This window comes from Oncorhynchus tshawytscha, linkage group LG07 (genome assembly GCF_018296145.1).
Source record: "Oncorhynchus tshawytscha isolate Ot180627B linkage group LG07, Otsh_v2.0, whole genome shotgun sequence".
In the NCBI taxonomy this organism is placed as follows: Eukaryota; Metazoa; Chordata; class Actinopteri; order Salmoniformes; family Salmonidae; genus Oncorhynchus; species Oncorhynchus tshawytscha.
Window position 1 is genome coordinate 60087758 of NC_056435.1, and position 27514 is coordinate 60115271.

General features: G+C 41.8%; 1 protein-coding gene across 1 annotated transcript in view; it reads right to left on the reverse strand.

The window, feature by feature from the left end:
* The window catches only part of LOC112246206 (disks large-associated protein 4-like), a 199701-nt gene that overhangs the window by 6831 nt on the left and 165356 nt on the right, over positions 1-27514 (reverse strand). Inside the window, exons 8-11 of the mRNA XM_024414507.2 lie at positions 14393-14841; positions 12823-12920; positions 8015-8514; positions 6006-6097 (exon numbers count right to left, since the gene is read on the reverse strand). Coding sequence (XP_024270275.1) covers positions 6006-6097; positions 8015-8514; positions 12823-12920; positions 14393-14841 — 1139 coding nt within the window. The remainder of the gene's footprint in view (positions 1-6005; positions 6098-8014; positions 8515-12822; positions 12921-14392; positions 14842-27514) is intronic.

Below are 27514 nucleotides of genomic sequence, written 5' to 3' on the forward strand. Positions count from 1 at the left end.
ATCTCATTATGGGACACGCCCTCTCTAGCATTCCCCACAGTGAGATAACGCCCTAATTTCCTTCAGAGAACCTGGGCCACGTACGGAAACCCATAGTTTTTCCTCCCACCTGACTCACTCATTCTGTTACTAATGCTCTTTGTTATGGTTGGGTCTGCTTGTGTTTCTTGCCCACACAGCATCTTTGCAGCTGCAACTAGACTGGGGTTTGAGCCCTTATCCAGAGCCTTTTGACTCAACTCTCTGCCAAGTTTTTATCATGCTAATTCTGCATTCTGGATCTTCAAATAGGAGAACACACAGAACAAAACACACAACAAAAGATGGTAGCACTAGCATGCAAAGAGTGACTTTCTGTGTAATGATATGAAAAGCATCCATAGGAAATTGTCCATAAATACAAAATATTTGTTTTTTTTTACATGTAGGAAAAACATTATTCTGGATGTCAAACTCTTTTTGCAATGGTACAATGGTTCAACTTATTTTGGATCAGGGTGCCCTTTCATAGAATTCTATCAGGATACCACATTTCACAATTAATCGCTAACCAAAAAGGTTCACTGCACAACAATTAATACAAAGCACGAGTTCAATAATATGGCTGCATTAAAATAGACTCCTGTTATAACCGACTCAATCAACACAATCAGTAGCATTTGCTACTCTGATACTTACACTGAGCTTCATGACGAGATTATCATTATTCATTAAAACTGCATTAACAACCACAGATTGTCGGTCCTCTGTCTGAATAACTGCTGGTCTCTCTCTCATTTGAGAGAACATAATACATACCGAATATGATGACACTGAATTTCCACTGAGAATAGCTAACAGTCAGAGAATGCTACCAACAAAATGCAGGCGTTTGCAGACCGTCAACCTGAGGTTAGTCTTATCCTAATAATTGGGGCTGTCAGTCTGAGTACCCTGTACTGAGATCAGTAGAGTGACATGATACAAAGAGACATGTCTACACAGCATCACATTAGTGTAAACCAAGACTGTTCCACGGGCAGGCCTGGTTGTAGCAAGATATGTTCGAGTCGTGTCTGCGACAATTTTAGCATTTTAGCTAACCCTAAACATTCTCTTAACTTGCCACGTTAATTCTCCTAACCTGCTACGAAAAGTTATTTATCTTAGTCAAAACCGACAGACCTGCCCTGAGAACGATACAGCCATGTCCACCCCTTACAATAGTTTAACCACTCAGGTCTGGAAAAAGTCCCATCAATCACTTCTCCATTGACCTTACTGTCTGTTAGCATTCAGCTTGTCACTTAGCTAGCCAAATTTAAGCTCTGTGTCTTTCCATTTGGCATGTGTTTGTCTAGTGATGTGATGAAGTGTGCCCAGAGACTATGGTCGAAAATTAGCAGGCCTGGCTAAAACTAGCACTTTTTCAGAAATGTTGATCAATGTGCACTGTCCATGTAAAAATAAACTTAACAAAGTAAAGTAAACAAGGGTGTGGGATGGATGTTGATCTGGTAATGTAAGTGTGTGGGGTTGATTATCTGGTCATGTAAGTGTGTGGGGTTGATTATCTGGTCATGTAAGTGTGTGGGGTTGATTATCTGGTCATGTAAGTGTGTGGGGTTGATTATCTGGTCATGTAAGTGTGTGGGGTTGATTATCTGGTCATGTAAGTGTGTGGGGTTGATTATCTGGTCATGTAAGTGTGTGGGGTTGATTATCTGGTCATGTAAGTGTGTGGGGTTGATTATCTGGTCATGTAAGTGTGTGGGGTTGATTATCTGGTCATGTAAGTGTGTGGGCTTGATTATCTGGTCATGTAAGTGTGTGGGGTTGATTATCTGGTCAAGTAAGTGTGTGGGGTTGATTATCTGGTCAAGTAAGTGTGTGGGGTTGATTATCTGGTCAAGTAAGTGTGTGGGGTTGATTATCTGGTCATGTAAGTGTGCGGGGTTGATTATCTGGTAATGTAAGTATGTGGGGTTGATTATCTGGTAATGTAAGTGTGTGGGGTTGATTATCTGGTAATGTAAGGGGTTTTGTGGTCATGTACAGTGCATTCGGAAATAATTTAAGATTTTGTAAACGGTACAGCCTTATTATAAAACGTGTTAAAAAAACTCAACAATCTACACACAATACCCCATAATGACAAAGCAAAAACAGGTTTTTAGACATTTTTGCAATTGTATTAAAGTAAAAAACTGAAATATGACCTTTACATAAGTATTCAGAACCTTTACTCAGTACTTTGTTGAAGCACCTTTGGCAGCGATTTCAGCCTCGAGGCTTCTTGGGTATGATGCTACAAGCTTGGCACACCTGTATTTGAGGAGTTTCTCCCATTCTTCTCTGCAGAGCCTCTCAAGCTCTGTCTGGTTGTATGGGGAGCGTCACTGCACAGCTATTTTCAGGTCTCTCCAGAGATGTTCAATCGGGTTCAAGTCTGGGCTCTGGCCGGGCCACTCAAGTACACTCAGAGACATGTCCTGAAGCCACTCCTGCAATGTTTTGGCTGTGTGCCATTCTGCCACTGTGTACTCTCTGTTTAAGGCCAAATAGCATTATATTTTGCTCTGTTTTTTTGTAAGGTCGTTATCCTGTTGGAAGGTGAACCTTCACCACAGTCTGAGGTCCTGAGCACTCTTGAGCAAGTTTTCATCAAGAATATACTTTGCTTCGTTTATCTTCCCTCAATCCTGACTAGTCAATTCAATTCAATTCAAGGGGCTTTATTGGCATGGGAAACATGTGTTAACATTGCCAAAGCAAGTGAGGTAGATAATATACAAAAGTGAAATAAACAAAAAATACTTATTTTCCACCATAATTTGCAAATAAATGCATTAAAAATCCTACAATGTGATTTTCTGGATTTTTTTTCTCATTTTGTCTGTCATAGTTGACGTGTACCTATGATGAAAATTACAGGCCTCTCACATCTTTTTAAGTGGGAGAACTTGCACAATTGGTGGCTGACTAAATAATTTTTTGCCCCACTGTATATGTTTTTGATCTTTATTCTTTGTTATAGAGCCAAAAAGATTGGAGAAGTGGTTTACCCATACATCTCCATTTTGGATAGACAATTCTTCGTGTTGTTGTTTGTTTAGTGTTTTCCAATTTTCCCAAAAGTGGTTAGAGTTTATGGATTCTTCAATTACATTGAGCTGATTTCTGACGTGCTGTTCCTTCTTTTTCCGTAGTGTATTTCTGTATTGTTTTAGTGATTCACCATAGTGAAGGCGTAGACTCACTATGTTTTTGGTTGGACAGGTTTCTCAATTTCTTTCTCAGATTTTTGCATTCTTCATCAAACCATTTGTAATTGTTGTTAATTTTCTTCGGTTTTCTATTTGAGATTTTTAGATTTGATAGGGAAGCTGAGAGGTCAAATATACTGTTAAGATTTTCTACTGCCAAGTTTACACCTTCACTATTGCAGTGGAACGTTGTACCCGTGGAACGTTTTACCCGTGGAACATTTTAGTCTCCCAGTCCCTGTCGCAGAAAAACATCCCCCACAGCATGATGCTGCCACCACTACGCTTCACTGTAGGGATGGTGCCAGGTTTCCTCCAGACGTGACGCTTGGCATTCAGGCCAAATAGTTAAATATTGGTTTCATCAGATTAGAGTATCTTGTTTCTCATGGTCTGAGTCCATTAGGTGCCTTAAGGCAAACTCCAAGCGGGCTGTCATGCGCCTTTTACTGAGGAGTGGCTTCCGTCTGTCCACTCTACCATAAAGGCCTGGCTGGTTGTCCTTCTGGAAGGTTCTCTTATCTCCACAGAGAAACTCTGTCAGAGTGACCATCGGGTTCTTGGTCACCATCCTGACCAAGGCCATTCTCCCCCAATTGCTCAGTTTGGCCGGGCAGCCAGCTCCAGGAAGAGTCTTGGTGGTTCAAAACCTCTTCCATTTAAGAACGATAGAGGCCACCGTGTTCTTGGGGACCTTCAATGCTGCAGAAATGTTTTCGTACCCTTCCCCAGATATGTGCCTCAACACAATCCTGCCTTGGAGCTCTACGGACAATTTCTTTCACCTCATGGCTTGGTTTTTGCTCTGACATGCACTGTCAACTGTGGGACTTTATATAGACAAGTGTGTGCCTTTCCAAATAATGTCCAATCAATTGAATTTACCACAGGTGGACTCCAATCAAGTTGAAGAATCATCTCAAGGATGATCAATGGAAACAGGATGCACCTGAGCTCAATTTTGAGTCTCATAGCAAAGGGTCTGAATACTTATATAAATAAGTATACATTTATAAATAAGGTATTTGATTTTTATTTGTAATACATTTGCAAAACATTCTAAAAACCTGTTTTTGCTTTTTAATTATGGGGTATTGTTGAATACTTTCTGTATGCTCCGTTAGTATGTGGGGTTGATTATCTGGTAATATAAGTGGTTCAGGTAATGTTAGTATGTGGGGTTGATTATCTGGTAATATAAGTGGTTCAGGTAATGTTAGTATGTGGGGTTGATTATCTGGTAATATAAGTGGTTCAGGTAATGTAAGTATGTGGGGTTGATTATCTGGTAATGTAAGTGTGTTGGGTTGTGTTAACTTTTGTTAAGTCTGGTTATTTGATGTGTGTGTAGAGTATGGAATAGTATCGTTTTGTCTGGTGATGTTGTGGTGGGGTAGTATTGTTTTGTCTGGATATGTGATGGTGTAGTATTGTTTTGTAGTATTGTTTTGTAGTATTGTTTAGTCTGGTTATGTGATGGTGTAATGGTGTTGTGGTGGGGTAGTATTGTTTTGTCTGGTGATGTAATGGTGTTGTGGTGGTGTAGTATTGTTTTGTCTGGTGTTGTGATGGTGTAATGGTGTTGTGGTGGGGTAGTATTGTTTTGTCTGGTGATGTAATGGTGTTGTGGTGGTGTAGTATTGTTTTGTCTGGTGTTGTGATGGTGTAATGGTGTAGTGGTGGGGTAGTATTGTTTTGTCTGTTGATGTGATGGTGTAATGGTGTTGGGGTGGGGTAGTATATTTTTGTCTGGTGATGTGATGGTGTTGTGGTGGGGTAGTATTGTTTTGTCTGGTGTTGTGATGGTGTAATGGTGTTGTGGTGGGGTAGTATTGTTTTGTCTGGTTATGTGATGGTGTAATGGTGTTGTGGTAGTATTGTTTTGCCTGGTGTTGTGATGGTGTAATGGTGTTGTGGTGGGGTAGTATTGTTTTGTCTGGTGTTGAGATGGTGTAATGGAGTTGTGGTGGGGTAGTATTGTTTTGTCTGTTGTTGTGATGGTGTAATGGTGTTGTGGTGGGGTAGTATTGTTTTGTCTGGTTATGTGTTGGTGTAATGGTGCTGTGGTAGTATTGTTTTGTCTGATGTTGTGATGGTGTAATGGTGCTGTGGTAGTATTGTTTTGTCTGATGTTGTGATGGTGTAATGGTGTTGTGGTGGGGTAGTATTGTTTTGTCTGTTGTTGTAATGGTGTTGTGGTGGGGTAGTATTGTTTTGTCTGGTTATGTGTTGGTGTAATGGTGCTGTGGTAGTATTGTTTTGTCTGATGTTGTAATGGTGTTGTGGTGGGGTAGTATTGTTTTGTCTGGTTATGTGTTGGTGTAATGGTGCTGTGGTAGTATTGTTTTGTCTGATGTTGTAATGGTGTTGTGGTGGGGTAGTATTGTTTTGTCTGGTGATGTGATGGTGTAATGGTGTTGTGGTGGGGTAGTATTGTTTTGTCTGGTGATGTGTTGGTGTTGTGGTAGTGTTGTTTTGTTTTGTCTGGTGATGGTGTTGTATATTTTTTTTCTGGTGATGTGTTGGTGTTGTGGTAGTGTTGTTTTGTCTGGTGATGTGTTGGTGTTGTGGTAGTGTTGTTTTGTCTGGTGATGTGTTGTTGTTGTGGTAGTGTGGTTTTGTCTGGTGATGGTGTTGTATTGTTTTGTCTGGTGATGTGTTGGTGTTGTGGTAGTGTTGTTTTGTCTGGTGATGGTGTTGTATTGTTTTGTCTGGTGATGTGTGTATGGGTGAGTTGTAACATGGAGAGTTGATACTTACCAAGTTTTGTTCACACAGTCCTCTGAACTGCTCAAATTTCTTGGTCATGAGGAGCTGAGCACTGCCCACTGCACTGCGGACTTTCCCCAACACTGCAGATAACAAGAATACATACAGATTGAGTCATACTGACACACACGTGCACAGACAGACAGATAGACACAGGTAGACAGGCAGGTACAGACAGGCAGGCAGACAGACACAGACAGACAGTTAGGTAGTCAGGCAGACACTCACACACACACACAGTTTGTTGGGGCATTGGGAATGCAACACCAATAAACAGAGCGTGTCAAGGAGTGTCTCTCATTGCTCCATTTAGGTACAAAACTCGAACCTAATGCTAATAAACTCCCCCCCCTAGCAACTGATGTGTATCAGGTCTTCCTATACATTCATTTCAGTACATTCTCAAAAACAAGACTGTTCTGCCACGTACTGAGAGTCGAGGACCTTTTTGAGCACGGACACCACGCCTAAAGGTCACTCGTCCCAAGAAAGTATGGGTTTAGAACACTACCATCATAAGAGAGGAGATGTGGTTGTCTCTACACACTTCCCTCTATCTGTACAACTAAATTGACAGCTAGATTGCACACAAGGACATCTGTGAAAAGGATTTGTCACAGGGAGACAAGATGATTTGTGAGGGAGAAAAATCTCAGCCTGTTCAAACAGAACCATCACATTAACACAGCAAACCATCCCAGCAATGTTCCCAAAACAAACCCAAGCAAATGTAGGGTGTCTAAACGACGACATGGGGGCCACCCAAGAGGATTACAGTGTAATGGGCAGTGTTATCCTCTTTAAAGGTTGCACTCTAAGCCTACATAGCTACTAGAGCAATACCAGTGTGGCAATATTTTTTCCATGGCAAAAATGAAAACAAGACGCAGAGTCAATTGGTCCTATAAAAACCTGCTGTATGTAAAATATAGTGTGCTATAGCATGGAAAATAAATAAATGTGACTCTGGATGCAAACATAATGATGTTTTTTCCAACATTAGGGCTATTTTTCTAAAGAAGTGAAATCCACTTCCTGTTTGTTTCCTTGCCACTATAGTAACGAGCATTGTGATACTGGTATCGTCCCGGGCCTAATAGATACTTGAGTCTTCTTCATCCAGTATTTATGACTTTAGTCCCTGTTTTAATGCTGGATCAAAAACGAACAAACATCTGTGTTGGTGAAATTGATTTTTTTTAAATAGGACCACTGGATGATGAGGTTATGAGATTAGGGGGCCATCAGAACCAGCTGTTTCTATGGTCCTACAACAAATCAGATTCACTGAGATTAGGGGGCCAGCAGAACCCGGTGTTTCTATGGTCCGGCACTAATCAGATTCAATGAGATTAGGGGGCCAGCAGAACCAGGTGTTTCTATAGTCCTGCAATAAAATCAGATTCACTGAGATTAGGGGGCCAGCAGAACCTGGTGTTTCTATGGTCCAGCACTAATCAGATTCACTGAGATTAGGGGGCCAGCAGAACCAGGTGGTTCTATGGTCCGGCACTAATCAGATTCAATGTCAACTCTATCGTGCCAAAAGTGAGAGAAATGAATGCGCAAGCACACACACTGCAAATGGCAGAAACATACACTGACACAAAATGACCCTTTGCTTTTTTCTTAGTTTGGTCAAGATATTCTGATATAGCGTGCATGCTTGACTGAGATTTTGTGTGAGGACTGTTCAGTGTGTCTGTCTGTGTGTGTCATTTCAGCCTGATGTTGAGGTATTTATCTAATCTGGATCTGTAATCAGGTCCAGAGTACATTAGTGTAATTCTGGAATTAGAGGCCTGTCTGTGTGTTAACTCCAGCTATTACCGCCTTATCCCCTGCAGAGTGTCGGTGTGTGTGTGTGTGTTGTGGTTGAACCCTCACTAGGCTTTAAGCCCTTGGGTCAGGTCAGATCAGGTCATCAGGTCAGAACACTTTGTAGATCAATTCACTGTCATGATGTGGATGGTGGGGCTATATACTAAAGTGTGTCTTACCCTCCTCTGAGAGCTGGTTGTCTTTGGTCTCCTGCTCCATCTGCTGGCACCAGCCCTCCATGCGGCCCGTCTCTGCCTGCAGCAACTTGAGGAACCAATGGCCGTCCCGCCGGCATGCAGGGCCTGGAGGGGGCACCGCGTTAGGGTTCCCACTGCCCCCATTCTCATTCCCACTCTCCAGCCAGGGGTCCGGAGGGGGTAGGAACGAGGGGTCCAGGGCCGGATCCAGGCTCTCAGCGAAGGAGTCGGAGGAGGAACGTGTGGTGGAGCGGTTGAGGAACTGCCGTAGCGGAGGTGGAGACGTACTGGTGTCAGCGGTTGGATTTGATCCGTTGCCTTGGCTGAACTGGCCGCCGCTCGGGGGAGAGTCCATGGATTGGCAGGCGTTGTTGACCATGCTCTTCATCTCGGGGGCGGGCTTGGCGTGGGAGATGACAGGGAGGTCCTGTAGGTCTGAGTCTGTCTCCTGCTTGGAAGCCATGTTACTGGAGCGACTGAGCCTGAAAAAACACACACAAAGTGACATAGGAAAACGAGGTCAATGCTCAATCAATAACAATGGTGAAAATAGACATTGCATCTCTATTAATGTTGTCAAGGCAATGCGATATATAGCATTGGTAAACTAATATGTATGAGTAAACTTCATGAACCAGAATGTGCCTGTAACCTAACACCAATTCCAAACTAAAGCCAAACAAAGTCAAACCAACCCTGATTGCTTCTGTATGTGAAAAAAACATCACATTTGTTATTCTTGTGTGTAAAAACAAACACCAGGGGAAAACATATGATGAAGCCTTTTCCTGCTACAAAACAAACCAAGCAATGTTCTCAATGCCAGACACTTCATCCTGGACTGATCAATATAGGAATAACACACAGAACCTAGACTAGACCATAGAGATGGATACAGGGCATCCCACACAGTTAACTACTTTAAAAAATGTAGTTGCACATGGTATCACAGTCTTTTGTGGCAAGTTCAACCTCTATCCATCTCGATGACTCATTACATGTATGGGAAAAGAACTTGGTTGGGGAACAGGCACACAAACCCTGACCATCCTGCCTTCCCATTCAAGTGATAGAACAGAAAACACCAAACAAGGGGAAGATGTAAATCTGTGAAAAATACTTAGAAGTCTGAATATTCATGTTTAATAGGATAATAATAAACAATAATAATAATAGTGAATAAGGGACATACAGTTTATTCAGAAAGTATTCAAACCCCTTGACTTATTATTATTTTTAAATTGTTTTTCCCCCTCATCAATCTACACACAATACCCTAAAATGACAAAGCAAAAACAGGTTTTTAGAATTTATTGCAAATGTGCTAAAATTCTTAAACTGAAATATCAAATGTACACAATAATTCAGATCCCTTACACAGTACTTTGTTGAAGCACCTTTGGCAGCGATTTCAGCCTCGAGTCTTCTTGGATATGACGCTACAAGCTTGGCACACCTGTATTTGGGGAGTTTCTCCCATTCCTCTCTGCAGATCCTCTCAAGCTCTGTCAGGTTGGTTGGGGAGCGTTCAAGAGATGTTCAAATGGGTTCAAGTCCGGGCTCTGGCTGGGCCACTCAAGGACATTCAGAGACTTGTCCCCAAGCCACACCTGCTTAGGGTTATTGTCCTGTTGGAAGGTGAACCTTCACCCCAGTCTGAGGTCCTGAGCGCTCTGGAGCAGGTTTTCATCAAGGATCTCTGAACTTAGCTCCATTCAATTTTGCCTTGATCCTGACTAGTCTCCCAGTCCCTGTCGCTGAAAAACATTCCCACAGCATGATGCTGCCACCACCATGCTTCACTGTAGGGATGGTGCCAGGTGTCCTCCAGACGTGACACTTGACATTCAGGCCAAAGAGTTCAATCTTGGTTTCATTAGACCCGAGAATCGAGTTTCTCATGGTCTGAGACTCTTTAGGTGCCTTATGGCAAACTCCAAGCGGCTGTCATGTGCCTTTTACTGAGGAGTGGCTTCTGTCTGGACATAAAGGCATGATTGGCTGAGTGCTGCAGAGATGGCTGTCCTTCTGGAAGCTTCTCCCATCTCCACAGAGGAATTCTAGAGACCTTCTCCCCCAATTGTTCAGTTTGGCCGGGCAGCCAGCTCTAGGAAGAGTCTTGGTGGTTCCAAACTTCTTCCAATTAAGAATGATGGAGGCCACTGTGTTCTTAGGGAGCTTCAATGCTGCAGAAACTTTTTAGTATCCTTCCCCAGATCTGTTCCTCGACACAATCCTGTCTCAGAGCTCTACGGACAATTTTTTCCACCTCATGGCTTGGTTTTTGCTCTGACATGCACTGTCAACTGTCGGACCTTATATAGACAGGTGTTTGCCTTTCCAAATCATGTCCGATCAATTGAATTTACCATAGGTGGACTCGAATCAATTTGTAGAAACATCTCAAGGATGATCAATTGAAACAGGATGAACCTGAGCTCAATTTTGAGTCTCATAGCAAAGGGTCTGAATACTTATGTAAATAAGGTATCTGTTTTTTATTTTTGATAAATTAGCAAAAATGTATAAAAACCTGTTTTCGCTTTGCCATTATGGGGTATTGTGTGTAGATTGCAGAGGAAAAATATATATTCAATACATTTCAGAATAAGGCTGAAAAATCAAGGGGTCTGAATACTTCCGAAGGCACTGTACTTTAATTGTTGGTATGGGGTGCCAATAAAATAGCATTGAGGTTTTTATTTGAAAAAGGAATACTGTTGTTTAGATGGACACCCTAAATAACAATAGTTATATAGTATACCCTTATATATACCCATATATACAGTTGAAGTCGGAAGTTTACATACACGTACGTTGGAGTCATTAAAACTTGTGTTTCAACCACTCCACAAATTTAATGCTAACAAACTATAGTTTTGGCAAGTGGGTCAGAAGTTTACATACACTAAGTTGACTATGTCTTTAAAAAGCTGGGAAAATTCCAAAAAATGATATCATGGCTTTAGAAGCTTCTGATGGGTTAATTGACATAATTTGAGTCAATTGGAGTCAATTTAAGGTAAATTGGAGGTGTACCTGTGGATGTATTTCAAGGCCTACCTTCAAGCCCATTGCCTCTTTGCTTGACATCATGGGAAAATCAAAAGAAATCAGCCAAGACTTCAGAAAAAAAATTGAAGATATCGACATTACCTGAAAGGCCGCTCAGCAAGGAAGAAGACACTGCTCCAAAATCGGCATAAAAAAGCCAGACTGCAGTTTGCAACTGCATATAGGGACAAAGATTGTACTTTTTGGAGAAATGTCCTCTGGTCTGATGAAACAAAAATATTACTGTTTGGCCATAATGACCATTGTTATGTTTGGAGGAAAAAGGGGGAGGCTTGCAAGCCGAAGAACACCATCCCAACCGTGAAGCACGGGGGTGGCAGCATCATGTTGTGGGGGTGCTTTGCTGCAGGAGGGACTGGTGCACTTCACAAAATAGATGGTATCATGAGGAAAGAAAATTATGTGGATATGTTGAAGCAACATCTCAAGACATCAGTCAGGAAGTTAAAACTTGGTTGCAAATGGGTCTTCCAAACGGACAATGACCCCAAGCATACCTCCAAAGTTGTAGCAAAATGGCTTAAGGACAACAAAGTCAAGGTATGGGAGTGGCCATCACAAAGCGCTGACCTCAATCCTATAGAGAATTTTGGGCAGAACTGAAAAAGCGTGTGCGAGCAAGGAGGCCTAGAAACCTGACTCAGTCACACCAGCTGTCAGGAGGAATGAAATTCACCCAATTTATTGTGGGAAGCTTGTGGAAGGCTACCCGAAATGTTTGACCCAAGTTAAGCAATTTTAAGGCAATGCTACCAAATACTAATTGAGTGTATGTAAACTTCTGACCCACTGGGAATGTGATGAAAGAAATAAAATCTGAAATAAATGATTTTCTCTACGATTATTCTGACATTTCACATTCTTAAAATAAAGTGGTGATCTTAACTGACCTAAGACAGGGAATTCTTACTAGGATTAAAGGTCAGGAATTGTGAAAAACTGAGTTCAAATGTATTTGGCTAAGGTGTATGTAAACTTCTGACTTCAACGGTATATATACACGTTTTGTTTGAGTCAAGTAAGACAAAGCTCTTTCTTTAGGCTCTTTATACGATATCAACTGATACAGGCCACATTCAGAAGTAATCATATTGTGAGAGAATTCTGACAACCAACTTCACAACACTCTGCATGCAAACTAGGAGTTCCCTCCCGTCCCTGATACATTTGTAAATTTACTATAAATTGTGCCTTTCTGTATTATATTTATGCTGCAATGTTAATTCCATTCTCCTGAGCCATTTACTTCATGCTCGTATTTTCTCATTTCTTATTGTTGTTCATTGTCGTGAAGGAATCTGCAATTAAGCATTTCATTGGATCGTGTATACCATGTGTATCCTGTACATACAACTAATAAAACATAACACTTCAAAGAGAGGGAACAAAGGGGAGTGAAGCCGAGTGTGGCATGCAAGGACTTCCTGGAATTCAAAATATCACAAAACTATGTTAACTACACGACAAGTACTATGCTACAGCACTACAGAATGACCTTCAAATCTTGCATGTAAATGCTGTATGCTCTTGGCAACATAACAGGCATGTAACTGTTTTCTCACATTATGGACATTTTCTCAGTGACTACATTAAAATGCCCCCTCAGGGATGAATACAGATAGGCAACATTTTATTGTGTGGAGCAGAAATATTATTTCCTTATGGGAAATGGTTGACATGTCATGACCGGGGGGACAGGAAGTGCTGTTACTTACTGCCAGCCGTCGTCCGCCTGTATTCCGATTGACTGGAATCTGGCCAATGGTGGTGTCGGTGTCTCCACTCGTTGGACTTCCTCCTGAATGCAGTCAACCTGGCAACCAATCAGAAAACACAGTCATCAAAAGGTTGAATCTGGAGGAATTTGGTGGTCATCCAGAATTCCAAGATTAAAATGATATATCAATGTGTTTCTTGAGACATTAAACACTTCTCCTAGCATTGTGAGATTTGACCATTTGCAGAGTGCGAATGAAAAAAAAGGACTACTTGTCTAATTCCAAACCTTCAACACTTGAGTCTGAAAAAATAAACATCTTAAATAATGAAGTGAAACCATAATATTTGCCTCAGGCAAACATGGGGAGTACTCTTTTGGGTTTTTCATTTTCCAGATGGCACGCTCTAAAAATTCAGCAAGCCCCATATGAGCTGTAAGCACAAGAAAAATCCATACTGCATCAGTGCAGTATAGTGCTTGGTTATTCCTTAAAACAATCAATGGTTAGGTTTAATACCCTCTGTAAATATGAGCCCAAGGTAAAAGTACATATTTTGACATATTGAGAAATTTAGTATTGCACATTCAGTGGAAATCTGTCCTTTGGTCTGATGAGTCCTAATTTGAGATGTTTGGTTCCATCCACCGTGTCTTTGTGAGACGCAGAGTAGGTGTACGTGTGATCTCCACATGTGTGGTTCCCACCGTGAAGCATGGAGGAGGAGGTGTGATGGTGTGGTGACACTGTGATCTATTTAGAATTCAAGGCACACTTAACCAGCATTACTACCACAACATTCTGCAGCGATACGCCATCCCATCTGGCTTGCGCTTAGTGGGACCATAATTTGTTTTTCAACAGGATAATGACCCAAAACACACCTCCAGGCTGTGTAAGGGCTATTTGACCAAGGATAGGGATGGAGTGCTGCATCAGATGACCTTGCCTCCTCAATCACCGGACCTCAACCCAATTGAGATGGTTTGGGATGAGTTGGACCGCAGACTGAAGGAAAAGCAGCCAACAAGTTCTCAGCATATGTGGGAACTCCTTCAAGACTGTTGGAAAAGCATTCCTCATGAAGCTGGTTGAGAGAATGCAAAGAGTGTGTAACACTGTCATCAAGGCGAACGGTGGCTACTTTGAAGAATCTCAAATATAAAATACATTTTGATATGTTTAACACTTTTTTGGTTACTACATGATTCCATGTGTTATTTCATAGTTTTTAGGTCTTCATTATTATTCTACAATGTAGAAAATAGTAAAAATAAAGAAAAACCCTTGAATTAGTAGGTGTGCCCAAACTTTTGACTGGTACTATATTCATTGCTGTTGTCAAGGAAACAATAGTAGTACACACCCCCACGCACCCATTTCAGTATTTGAACCAGCAGCCAATTGGTTGCTGCACGCCAGTCCATTGCTGGGCCTTAACCATACTGCCACAGAAACTCTAGCTCCACTACTGTGATGTTACTGACTAATGTAACGTTAATGACTCTAACTTCACTGACGATACCATAACGTCACTGACTAACGGCGCTCGTAACGGCGCTCCTACCTGTATGCCTATGGAGGAAAGCTTCCTCCGGGGCACGATGTCCGCGAGGGGCTCCTCTGCCATCAGGTTCCCCCTGTTGGTGCCCGTCGTCTTCAAGGGTTCACGCTGGGAGTCGTTGGTGTCAGTCCCGGTGGTGGTGTGGTGGACGGTGGTGGTGGTGAGGGGTTCCCGGGGGGTGGCGACGGGGACGGGGATGGGCCAAGGGATACCCCGAGCCAAGCTGTTGGCGCGCGTGCTGTCAAGGCTGTCGGAGGAGTTGCTGTGGGCTTGGCTGGACTGACTGGTAATGGTCTTGCTGCGGCGATCACGCTCAGACTGGTGGTCCAGGTAGGTGTCCTGGGCTGACTCAGTGCTGCTCTGCACCGTCACAGAGATGTAGGGCTTGGAAGTGGTGCGGGGCGGCACGGGCGGTGGCACAGGCTTCTTACAGGTGGTGATGCATGTGGAGACTGGAGGAGAGGGGGAAAGAGAGAGAGAGAGCGAGAGAGAGAAAGCGAAAGAGCATGAGAGAGATTCCTATAGAGTATGTAGTGTGGACACCAATTTTGAAGGTTCCAAACTTCTTCAATATAAGAATGATGGAGGTCACTGTGTTGTTGGGGACCATTAATTTTACTGAAGTGTTTTGGTTCCCTTCCCCATTTCTGTGCCTCGACACAATCCTGTCTTGGAGCGCTACGGAATAATTCCTTCATGGCTTGGTTTTTGCTCTGACATGCACTGTCAACTGTGGGACCATATATAGACAGGTGTTTGCCTTTCCAAATCATGTCCAATGAATTGAATTTACCACAGGTGGACTCCAATCAAGTTGTCGAAATATCTCAAGTATGATCAATGGATCCAGGATGCACCTGAGCTAAATTTCATATCTCATAGCAAAGGGTCTGAATACTTATGTAAATAAGTTATTTCTGTTTTGTATTTTTAATACATTTGTCTAAAAACATCTAAAAATGTCTAAAAACTTGTTTCCATTGTAGAAGATAATCTAATTGAGTGACTGCTGATGCACAACCAACTTTCGAAATTGCACATTGCATATTCTATTATTCTAATTCTCAACAGTAAGTTGAGACCCTGACTGAGTTCCACCCTCCACCCCCCCATCTGCCCACCCCTGGTCTAATGCATTCAGTGATGAATATCACACATTGTGTACAATATATACATTTTTGCTCTTCCCTGACAGGGGTCAGGTGTGAAACTAATCCAAAATAGCGCAGTCAATCACCATGCAGGACAAAGTGTCAAAGTGGCACTGTTGCCTTTTGATCACCCCACGTCAAGTCTTCCTCATGAAATAAGAGTGGGATGAGTGCACTTCACAAAAATTCAGTGGTTGCTGTGGGATCTCTACAATAGATATACAGTGCCTTGCGAAAGTATTCAGCCCCCTTGAACTTTGCGACCTTTTGCCACATTTCAGGCTTCAAACATAAAGATATAAAACTGTATTTTTTTGTGAAGAATCAACAACAATTGGGACACAATCATGAAGTGGAACGACATTTATTGGATATTTCAAACTTTTTTAACAAATCAAAAACTTGATTCTTCAAACAATTACAGTTTTATATCTTTATGTTTGAAGGCTGAAATGTGGCAAAAGGTCGCAAAGTTCAAGGGGGCCGAATACTTTCGCAAGGCACTGTATACAATGGAAACCTTACTTGACACCTAATGGGAGGCTGTATCTGAAACCATCTATAGACTTGATAGGGCAGAGGGGCAACCAGGATCTCGAACTCAAGTGGTGGTCAGGAATGTCATTGTAAACAATCCGAGTCAACTGACGACAGTTAGCCTGCTCCCCTAATGACTAATCAGTGCCAAAACAGCATTCAAATCTAGGACTGGAGAAGTGACTTCTCAAATTATAGGCCAGCTGACAGGCAACCACATTGACTCTGTTGTTTAAAAATCAGCATAGCTGCCTTTGACAGAGGACATCTGCCTCAACAAAACACCAACGTTTACTGTAGCCCAAATAATGTCTTTGACACAACTTTGCTTCCTTGTTTTCCACTCCTTATGGAGGGGATATGTAGCAGGCTTCTAGAGGAGGGTTAGTAAGGACATAGGCTTAGTGGGGGAGCTAGCATTTTTGGAGCTTGGGGTGGGTTTGGCAAAGGTCTGAATGTGCCAAAGGAAAAATGTTCACATGAATGTAACCAATGCGCATGCTGACATCACCGCCGCACAAGACAATGGATTTTGTCTGAGGACACTTTGCTTTGGTGTGTCCTAAGACGGCTCTGGACGTGTGTCAAGTTGTGCAGTCTTGAATGACTATATTTTAAAACTATTTGAAAGTGAAGATGAATTTAGCCTGGTGTAATTCTATCTGCCCAGAGATATTTATTATATCAAAAGCGAGTTGAACATCCTCAATGACAGGCAGTTGCAGCTGTAGGCTAGATGTAGCCTGTAACAAGCATTGGCATGACATGGCACAGTCCCTTTTTGGACATCGAAGTCAACATGTGATCACCTATGTTTCACCCTTAGCCGAAAGGAAACGTGTACGACTACAACAGATTTTTTTAGAATGAACATTTCTATGTTAGTAATATCTCCCTATGGATGTAAATCTCAGCTACTTGACAGGGGCTTTTTTGAACCCTACGAGCAACATAAACACGTGAGGGAGCTTGAAAGAAAACACTCAAAACAAAAGATCTGTTGTGCGGCTTGATCCACAGACTTATAGCTTTATAGGACTTATAGCCTTTGTGTGTTGCGGCCTCACCAAATGATATGCTTACATGAGCTCACTCTCGTTTCACTGCAAAGCAGCAAGCTAATGTTTACACTGCCTCTCGTTGCTCTGTCAAAGTGCAGACTACAACCTCGGTAAGGTTTGTCTCAAAGTGAAACTAGTCTGCAGCATTTAGAAACTTTAAGCCATTGTATAACTCTAAAACTACAGGCAATGAATTCATAGTTTTAAGTCTTACTAAACAACTACAAACTACAACAGGAGGACAGTATCATATCTTTCAGATACTGGTTATCGTCTCATATTGTCTCAAAGGTTATAATCGTCTCATCCTTATCTCACAGTGAGATACGATCTTTCCTACTCTTCTCACAGTAAATGTAAGGCACACCGCTAAAAGAGTGGTCGGGGCAAAAAAATTGCATTGCACAAATAGTGCGTGAATCCCTATGGCAAGTCCAAGAGCAAGATGGGGAATGGAACAAGAATACACAGAATGTTAGAAATAGATAGGTATCACATTGGCAATGAACACACCAGCATGACAGGTTGAACCCTGAATGAAGGATGCTCTTCGGAAATCTCTGGCCTTCACTATTCCATCACTATGATGAACAACAACACTATACCCAGTTGCTCCTATCTCTTCTCATACTTTACACGTTGCCTCACCTCACACATATCTGGTTCAAATAGGGCAGCAACAACATTCATTACCCACAACAGTAGAGCATTCTAGCCGTACAACAACAACAACAACAGTACATAGCTTGTGTAAGGATGAGAATAAGTTCATCTTTCCAATGTAGTCATCCATCTCCTCATTGACATACCATTGACACCATATCCAGTAACTACCTGGCTATACGGCCCCAGGAAAGATTCCTCACGCTCTGCCCACCCCATAAATCACTCACACTAGTCTATGACCATAGAATGCCTTACAGCAAGGCCAACTGCTTTGGGAGAAAATAAAGGATAATTTTCTAAAAATAATCAGAAGGCAACACATGCTGTGGAGATGTACTGCCATGTCAACTGCTGTGAGTGGTTGGTTCCTTTGTGTTAGTTAGGTAGTGTGTCATATTGGTCTGTTGGTCAAACTTGATATTGCAAAGACCCTGTACCAGAGTAAATACCTGGGTTATAAATTATAATCTATGTAATTAAGGAAATTCTAAAGTTTTAGAAAATGTATTTCAAGAAAATGTATTTCAACAGGTAAGCACCATACGGCTGGTGCAAGATAATTAAGTAAGATTGTATGACATAAATAATCTTGGAAAAAGTGTTTCCCTGCTGTTTAATGCTATACAGTACCAGACATATACTATATTCCATAGTTAATAACAGACAGCCATGTCAGAGGAAGATGGTGCTGATAGTGGGACCAGTGACCACTGCCACCTCGAATAACAGAGATGTTCCCGGGCTGGAAGGGTTTGCTGTCGTAATGGCAGCTATGTGACATGCTGGCTCTGCTCCAGATTCCATTCTGCAGTGTGTGTGTGTGTGTGTGTGTGTGTGTGACAGGATTTGGATGCCTTCCCTGCCCTATGGGTTCCAAGTGTCATAGCACGCTTGCATCAATCTAAACAGAATTTACCCTTGGGTGGAAAACCCATAAAATCAGCTTTTCTTACAACTGGAAAATCATAAATGACCTCTTCTCAGATTACATAGGACTAGGACATCATTTATTTTGGGCTAGAGGGTTATTGACAACTATTCACACCTTTTGACTTTTTCCACATTTTGTGTTACAAAGTGGGATTCAAATGAATTTAATTGTCATATTTTATCAACAATCTACACAAAAAAGGGCCATTTTTGCAAATACAGAAATACATCTCATTTACATAAGTATTTAACCCCTGAGTCAATACATGTTAGAATCCCTTTTGGAAGTGATTACAGCTGTGAATCTTTCTGGGTAAATCTACATAAAAAATATTTTTATATATGTTTATTATTTTCAAATATAAAATAAATAAAAAATACAGCGATACAAACATTGACATTCATTGTACTGTTGAATGGGATGGCCAATTTAGAGGACAAAACAAAACTTAACTCACACATACACAAAATAAAACAAAATCCTATTAGGTGGTACATGTATAAGAAGACAGCATATAGTCATTACAAGCAGTGTAGTTAAGCCAAAAATAAATATTGAGTGGAGTACAGCACAGAGTAGCAGCAGATCGTCAACCCAGTTATAAAGCAGGACTAGACCATTTATCCAGTATCGGCTGCCATATTTTGATCAAATACCTTCTCTGCGTCAAGAGCAATTACCACTGCCTCAACTTTATGACCATGATACACTACGTTGAAAAGGCGTCTCAAATTGTAGTATATACAGTGGGGCAAAAAAGTATTTAGTAATCATAGGTACACTTCAACTATGAAAGACAAAATGAGAAAAGAAATTCAGAGAATCACATTGTAAGATTTTTAATGAATTTATTAGCAAATTATGGTGAAAAATAAGGATTTGGTCAATAACAAAAGTTTCTCAATACTTTGTTATATACCCTTTGTTGGCAATGACAGAGGTCAAACGTTTTCTGTAAGTCTTCACAAGGTTTTCACACACTGTTGCTGGTATTTTGGCCCATTCCTCCATGCAGATCTCCTCTAGAGCTGTGATGTTTTGGAGCTGTTGCTGGTCAACACAGACTTTCAACTCCCTCCAAAGATTTTCTATGGGGTTGAGATCTGGAGACTGGCTAGGCCACTCCAGGACCTTGAAATGCTTCTTACGAAGCCACTCCTTTGTTGCCTGGGCGGTGTGTTTGGGATCATTGTCATGCTGAAAGACCCAGCCACGTGTCATCTTCAATGCCCTTGCTGATGGAAGGAGGTTTTCACTCAAAATCTCACGGTACATGGCCCCATTCATTCTTTCCTTTCCTATGCGACCGGGAGGTCCGTGGGGCGACGCACAATTGGCCTAGCGTCGTCCGGGTTAGGGCCGGTTTGGCCGGTAGGGAATTCCTTGTCTCATCGTTGGATGGCGCTGTGTTAAGAAGCAGTGCGGCTTGGTTGGGTTGTGTATCGGAGGACGCATGACTTTCAACCTTCGTCTCTCCCAAGCCCGTACGGGAGTTGTAGCGATGAGACAAGATAGTAGTTACTAAACAATTGGATACCACGAAATTGGGGGAAAAAAAGGTTTTAAAATTTATTTATTTTTAAATATATAAATAGTAATAATAATAATAAATATATATATATATATATATATATATACAAAAAATAGAACCAGTCTGACAAAGAGAAGTAGGCCAAAAGATCTCAAAAAGCAAGACATCGTGCTGTGATCCAAAGAAATTCAGGAACCGATGAGAAACAAAGTAATTGACATCAGTCTGGAAAGGGTTACAAGGCCATCAAGCCGTCATTGAAAATAAGAATTTGTTCTTAACTGACTTGCCTAGTTAAATAAAGGCAATATGTATGTATATATATATATATATATTTTAATAATGGTGAGAGCCATTATCCACAAATGGAGAAAATTTTGAACAGTGGTGAACCTTCCCAGGAGTGGCCGGCCTACCAAAATTACCCCAAGAGCGCAGCGACGACTCATCCAAGAGGTCACAAAAGAACCCACAACAACATCTAAAGAACTGCAGGCCTCACTTGCCTCAGTTAAGGTCCGTATTCATGACTCAACCATAAGTAAGAGACTGGGCAAAAATGGCCATGGCAGAGTTCCAAGGCGAAAACCACTGCTGACCAAAAATAACATAAACATCACTTTTGGCAATAAAACATCTTGATGATCCCCAAGACTTTTGGGAAAATATTCTGTGGACTGAAGAGACAAAAGTTGAACTTTTTGGAAGGTGTGCGTCCCGTTACATCTGGCGTAAAAGTAACACAGCATTTCAGAAAAAGAACATCATACCAACAGTCAAATATGGTGGTGGTAGTGTGATGGTCTGGGGCCACTTTGCTGCTTCAGGATCTGGACGACTTGCTGTGATTGATGGAACTGTGAATTCTGCTCTATACCAATAAACCCTGAAGCAGAATGTCCGGCCATCTGTTCGTGACCTCAAGCTGAAGAGCACTTGGGTTCTGCAGCAGGACAATGATCCAAAACACACCAGCAAGTCCACCTCTGAATGGCTTAAAAAAAAAACTTAATGAAGGTTTTGGAGTGGCCTAATCAAAGTCCGGACTTGAATCTGATTGAGATACTGTGGTGTGACCTTAAAAAGGCGGTTCATGCTCAAATGCTCCAATGTGGCTGAATTAAAACTATTCTGCAAAGAAGAGTGGGCCAAAATTCCTCCACAGCGATGTGAAAGACTCATTGCCAGTTATCGCAAACGCTTGATGGCAGTTGTTGCTGCTGAGGGTGGAACAACCAGTTATTAGGTTTAGGGGGCAATTACTTTTTCACATAGGGCCATGAAGTTTCGGATAGCTTTTTTCCCTTAATAAATAAAATGATCACTTAAACTGCATTTTGTGTTTACTTGGGTTATCTTTGTGTAATAATGAAATTTGTTTGATGATCTGAAACATTTAAGTGTGACAAATGTCAGTCAGGAAGGGGGCAAATAATTTTTGACAGCACTGTAAGTCCCAATTTCTGATCTTCTGATCGAAAATACATTGGCAGGAAATTCAAACACATTCCTGGCCTGTATTTGGCCACTTAGCCGGTTGACACAACCGTTCTGTATCCTCAGCGAGGGAGCTTGCTTGACAAGAACAGATCGGCCAATTTTGGGTTGTGAAACGTACGTGTTGATCCCTCAACTGTTACCTTAAACCGGGCCGGGAAGAGGAATCCATATCGGATGTTGGCCGCCCTGCATTTCTTGCGTAACTCATCATACTCTTTTAATCGGTTCCTCAACTCCAAAGTAAGATCTAGGTAGAAAGACACCCTCGCTCCGTTGTAGTTAAGGGGGAACTTTCGACTAGTCAGCTTGAGGATGTGATCCCTGGTCTGGGGATTGTGCAGCTGTGCAATGAATGGCCTTGGTGGCGCGCCCTTGGCCAGCTTCGTTGCCTGTGATCTGTGTGTGCGGTCGATCTGGATGGCTGTTTTGAAGTGTCCACTCCCCAGCAATGCCGGTATCAGCCCCGAGACAAATTCAGTGGGTTTCCCTTTCTCAGTGTCCACCTGGATCCCAAATTTCAGATGTTCTGGTGTCTTTGTCCTGTAGCCTGGCCTCGTGATGGACTGTCGTCTGCTCAACCTCATGCACCCTGCCCTTAGTTGCCTTCACAGTTTCAGTCAAAGTCCCAATAATCTTTTAGATATCAGCCAACCTTGTGTCCACCTTTTTGCTTAGTGAGTTTATAGCAGCCAGTAGGTCACTTTGAGTAGGTTCTGAGGGGAACTCTTGGGAGCTAGCACCTTCAGCTAACTCCTCGTGGGTCGGCGATGTTGAAATTGGTTCGTTGTCTATCTCGTTTAGCGCCCCCTTTTTTGCTGCCTTTTACCTTTGTCATACTGCTAGACAATGTTTGAAGTTATAGGTTGTGAGAGGTTAAGCAAAGCACGTCTACTCCATAGCACGCTCTCTAGCGCCCCCCCCCCCCAGGTATACCTCTAATGATGCAGCCACCACCATGCTTGAAAATATGAAGAATGGTACTCAGTGATGTGTTGTCGGATTTGCCCCAAACTTTTTATTCAGGAAATAAAGTCAATTTCTTTGCCACATTTTTTGCAGTTTTACTTTATTTTAAACCTGAACAGGATTCCTTCTTTTCACTTTGTCATTTAGGTTAGGATTGTGGAGTAACTCCAAAGTTGTTTTTCCTCAGTTTTTTTCCTATCACAGCCATTAAACTCTAACTATTTTAAAGTCACGATTGGCCTTGTGTGAAATCCCTGAATGGTTTCCTTCCTCTCCGGCAACTGAGTAAGGAACAACTCCTGTATCTTTGTAGTGATTGGGTGTATTGATACACCATCAAAAGTGTAATTAATAAGTTCTCATTGCTCAAAGGGATATTCAATGTCTGCTTGTTTAATTTTTACCAATCTACCAATAGGTGATCTTTGCGAGGAATTGGAAACCTCCCTAGTCTTTGTCATTGAATCTGTGTTTGAAATTCACTGTTCATCTGAGGGACCTTACAGATAATTGTATGAGTGGGGTACAGAGATGAGGTAGTCATTCAAAAATCATGTTTAACACTTATTGCACACACAGTGAGTCCATTAAACTTCTTACGTGACTTGTTAAGAAATATTTACTTCTGAACTTATTTAGGCTTGCCATAACAAAGGGGTTGAATATATTGACCTTTCAGCTTGTCAATTTGAATTAAAATTTCTAAAAACATAATTCCACTTTCACATTTTGGGGCATTGTGTGCAGGCCAGGAACAAAACATCTAAATTGATTCCATTTTAAATTCAGGATGTAACACAATAAAATGTGGAAAAAGGTAAGAGGTGTGAATACTTTCTGAAGGCAATGTATATCAGGCTAGCTCAGGATACAGGAGAGTGAAAACATCTAAAGAAGGCAAAAACATGCATCTCAATAGTTTAAAGTAGATTACTTTAAATGTCTTCTTTGGGCCATTTGCACCTGCCATTAAAGAAATGGACTGGTGAAGGCATCCTCCCATATTGCTCCCATATTGCTTTCCCCTAGCCTGGTATCTTCAGATTAGTCAAGATGAAGGAAAGGAAGCCACTGAAATTAAACCATCTTTTGGCATTTGTTTTATTAGTCCATTTTTGATGTAGTCCCAAAATGTTTTGCATGTCAGCAAAGTTTTCAAGATATTTAACTTTCAAAGATAGTTTTAGGGTGGAATTTTCCTTTAAATGCCAATTAAATGTGAGATCTTATATGGATAGTGGAAGAGAGTGCAGGTCTCCGGAGTAAATTTCCCTCCAAATTCTGTCTGTAACGCCTAATCACTTACATACAACATAGTCAGCCCAGTGTGTGATGACTGCGATAATGCAACTAATCCTTCCACCAGTAATGTACAGAACTGTGATGCTGACAAAGCTCGCATTCAGAACCCATCTGCAAAACAGTTTAAGGCTTTGCAAACAGTCAATCTAAATACCTTTCCTGACTTAATGAAGCTCAGCCTGTACTCGTTGCTGACTGCCACCCCCGAAGTGCAATTCTATTAAATAAGAGTAGCTGTTCTGACTTAACCAGAAGTTATGCAACAACCCGGAGCTTTGTTCAAAATGTTTACTCTGTGGAATGTGAAAGGAGCCAACGGTCTGGTCTTATCCTGCCCTCTGGACACTGGTCTAGCTGTCCACTTGTGAGACTAGTTCATGAGTTGTTTGGAGGTGTAAACAATGCTGCATAATCGACAGACGCTAACCCAACCATGTGGCACCTTAAACTGTCCAACTGCAAGGCAACCTCCTGATGCAAACTAAGCAGGATAGTTGTCATGACAAGTCATTTTACGTGTCTGTTTACAAATTACTTACTGTTTAGCTGAGAAGCTGAAACTTTCACACTGATGCAATGGCAAGGACTTCATTACATAATGAACGAAATGTCAGGCAATAAGCACACATGATAATGAACCGCAGATACCCCAGCAACACTAATGACAAAACAGTGTACTAAAACAAATATTCAGCATCTATCACTTTCTCTCTCCCCCACTAGATCTCGCTCCCAAGAAGAACTGGCGATGCAAACAAAAAAATTAGATGATTACAGGCCCATTGGCAGTAGGGCTGTTGCGGTGACTTTCTTACCACCACACCGGCGGTCACGAGTCATAAAGGCAGTCAAATTCCACATGACCGTTTAGTCACGGTAATTAGGCTTCTCCAAGCTCTGATGCTGCTGCTGGTCATTAGTAGCCTACCAAACTTGACAACTGCCTGGTATTCAGCCCTCTATTGTCCCTCTAATAAATATGACACCAATGCAAATGTATTGGTGAATCTTCATGAGAGCCTGTGAGCTCATGTTGCACAACATTTCTATAGGCTATGAAATTGCAGGAGAAAAAAAGAGTGATGGCCACTAATAAAAAGACGAGGATCCCATCAGCTTTCTATAGGGTAGGCTAACTATATATTTTTAATCAACTTTCCTAATATTAAGCACACATTGCTTATATTTATAACAGGAGTATAGCCTACCTGGCTGGCATGAAAATAAACCACAGGGAAAAGCGTCCTCCATTCACTATTTAAGTGAATAGATTACATGTATTTTTCCCCGTTAGGATACAGGTGCAGGATAATGGTCCATTCTAAATCAAAACAAATGTCACAAATATTATTTAGTATATGTAAAGACAAGATTAAAATCAAGAATAGTCTAATAGATGACAATATTATTGTGAATTATACAGTATATTATCACTTGTGAATGATGCCCAGCATAAGAAACAATGCCTTTTTTTGCGACTTTTTCAAATCATAGTTGCACACCTTATGTAGCCTAGCCCATGGGCCTATATGTTTAATAAGGTTTGTACCCCAACCAAAGTGGCCAAATAACTTAATAAAATTAAGCACATTAATCCGCTTTACAAGTGATGCAGAGCCTAACTGGCATATACAGTGGGGCAAAAAGGTATTTAGTCAGCCACCAATTGTGCAAGTTCTCCCACTTAAAAAGATGAGAGAAGTTTGCTAGAGAGCATTTGGATGATCCAGAAGAAGATTGGGAGAATGTCATATGGTCAGATGAAACCAAAATATAACTTTCTGGTAAAAACTCAACTCGTCGTGTTTGGAGGACAAAGAATGCTGAGTTGCATCCAAAGAACACCATACCTACTGTGAAGCATGGGGGTGGAAACATCATGCTTTGAGGCTGTTTTTCTGCAAAGGGACCAGGACAACTGATCCGTGTAAAGGAAAGAATGAATGGGGCCATGTATCGTGAGATTTTGAGTGAAAACCTCCTTCCATCAGCAAGGGCATTGAAGATGAAACGTGGCTGGGTCTTTCAGCATGACAAACACACCGCCCGGGCAACGAAGGAGTGGCTTCGTAAGAAGCATTTCAAGGTCCTGGAGTGGCCTAGCCAATCTCCAGATCTCAACCCCATAGAAAATCTTTGGAGGGAGTTGAAAGTCCGTGTTGCCCAGCAACAGCCCCAAAACATCACTGCTCTAGAGGAGATCTGCATGGAGGAATGGGCCAAAATACCAGCAACAGTGTGTGAAAACCTTGTGAAGACTTACAGAAAACGTTTGACCTCTGTCATTGCCAACAAAGCGTATATAACAAAGTATTAAGATAAACTTTTGTTATTGACCAAATACTTATTTTCCACCATAATTTGCAAATAAATTCATTAAAAAGCCTACAATGTGATTTTCTGGATTTTTTTTCTCATTTTGTCTGTCATAGTTGAAGTGTACCTATGATGAAAGTTTGGCCGACAGGGTTGTTCTTGTCCCATCGCGCACTATTGACTCCTGTGGCGGGCCGGGCACAATGCATGCTGACACGGTCACCACATTGGTGCAGGCTTCCGGGTTAAGCGGGCATTGTGTCAAGAAGCAGCGCAACTTGGCTGGGTTGTGTTTCGGAGGATGCTGCAATGATTATAATGGGAGACAGAGTGCTGGTTTCAAGCGCAGGGCACAGCAGGTGTTTATCAGTAAAGGACAAGAGGAGGAGGCAGGTTGCTGGGTCCAGGGGCAGGCAGAAGGTCATACACAGAATTCAGGTGATTGGGATCTGGAGAGTGAGTTGCATTCAGGGGATCTGTGTCTGAAAATGTGAGCTGGAAAGTGAGCTGTGTTCAGGGGATTTATGTGTCTGAAAGTGTGAGCTGGAAAGTGAGCTGTGTTCAGGGGATTTATGTGTTTGCGAGTGTGAGTTGGAAGCAGACGTTACAGACGCACGGCTCTTGACCTTCACCTCTCCAGAGTCCATACTGGAGTTGCAGCGATGGGACATGACTGTAACAACCAATTGGATACCACAAAATTGGGGAGAAAAAGGGGTAAATAAATAAAATAATGCACCTTTATAATAAAAGCATTACATGCATAATAGCATTTGCGGTAACTTTTGATAATGGTGTTTTCCACTAATGGAACATTAGTGCTTATAGGCTAGTATCACGTGGGCATTGCTGTGCTTATAGGCTAGTATCACGTGGGCATTGCTGTGCTTATAGGCTAGTATCACGTGGGCATTGCTGTGCTTATAGGCTAGTATCACGTGGGCATTGCTGTGCTTATAGGCTAGTATCACGTGGGCATTGCTGTGCTTATAGGCTAGTGTCACGTGGGCATTACTGTGCTTATAGGCTAGTATCACGTGCACATTGCTGTGCTTATAGGCTAGTATCACATGGGCATTGCTGCGGTTATAGGCTAGTGTCACATGGGCATTGCTGCGCTTATAGGCTAGTGTCACATGGGCATTGCTGCGCTTATAGGCTAGT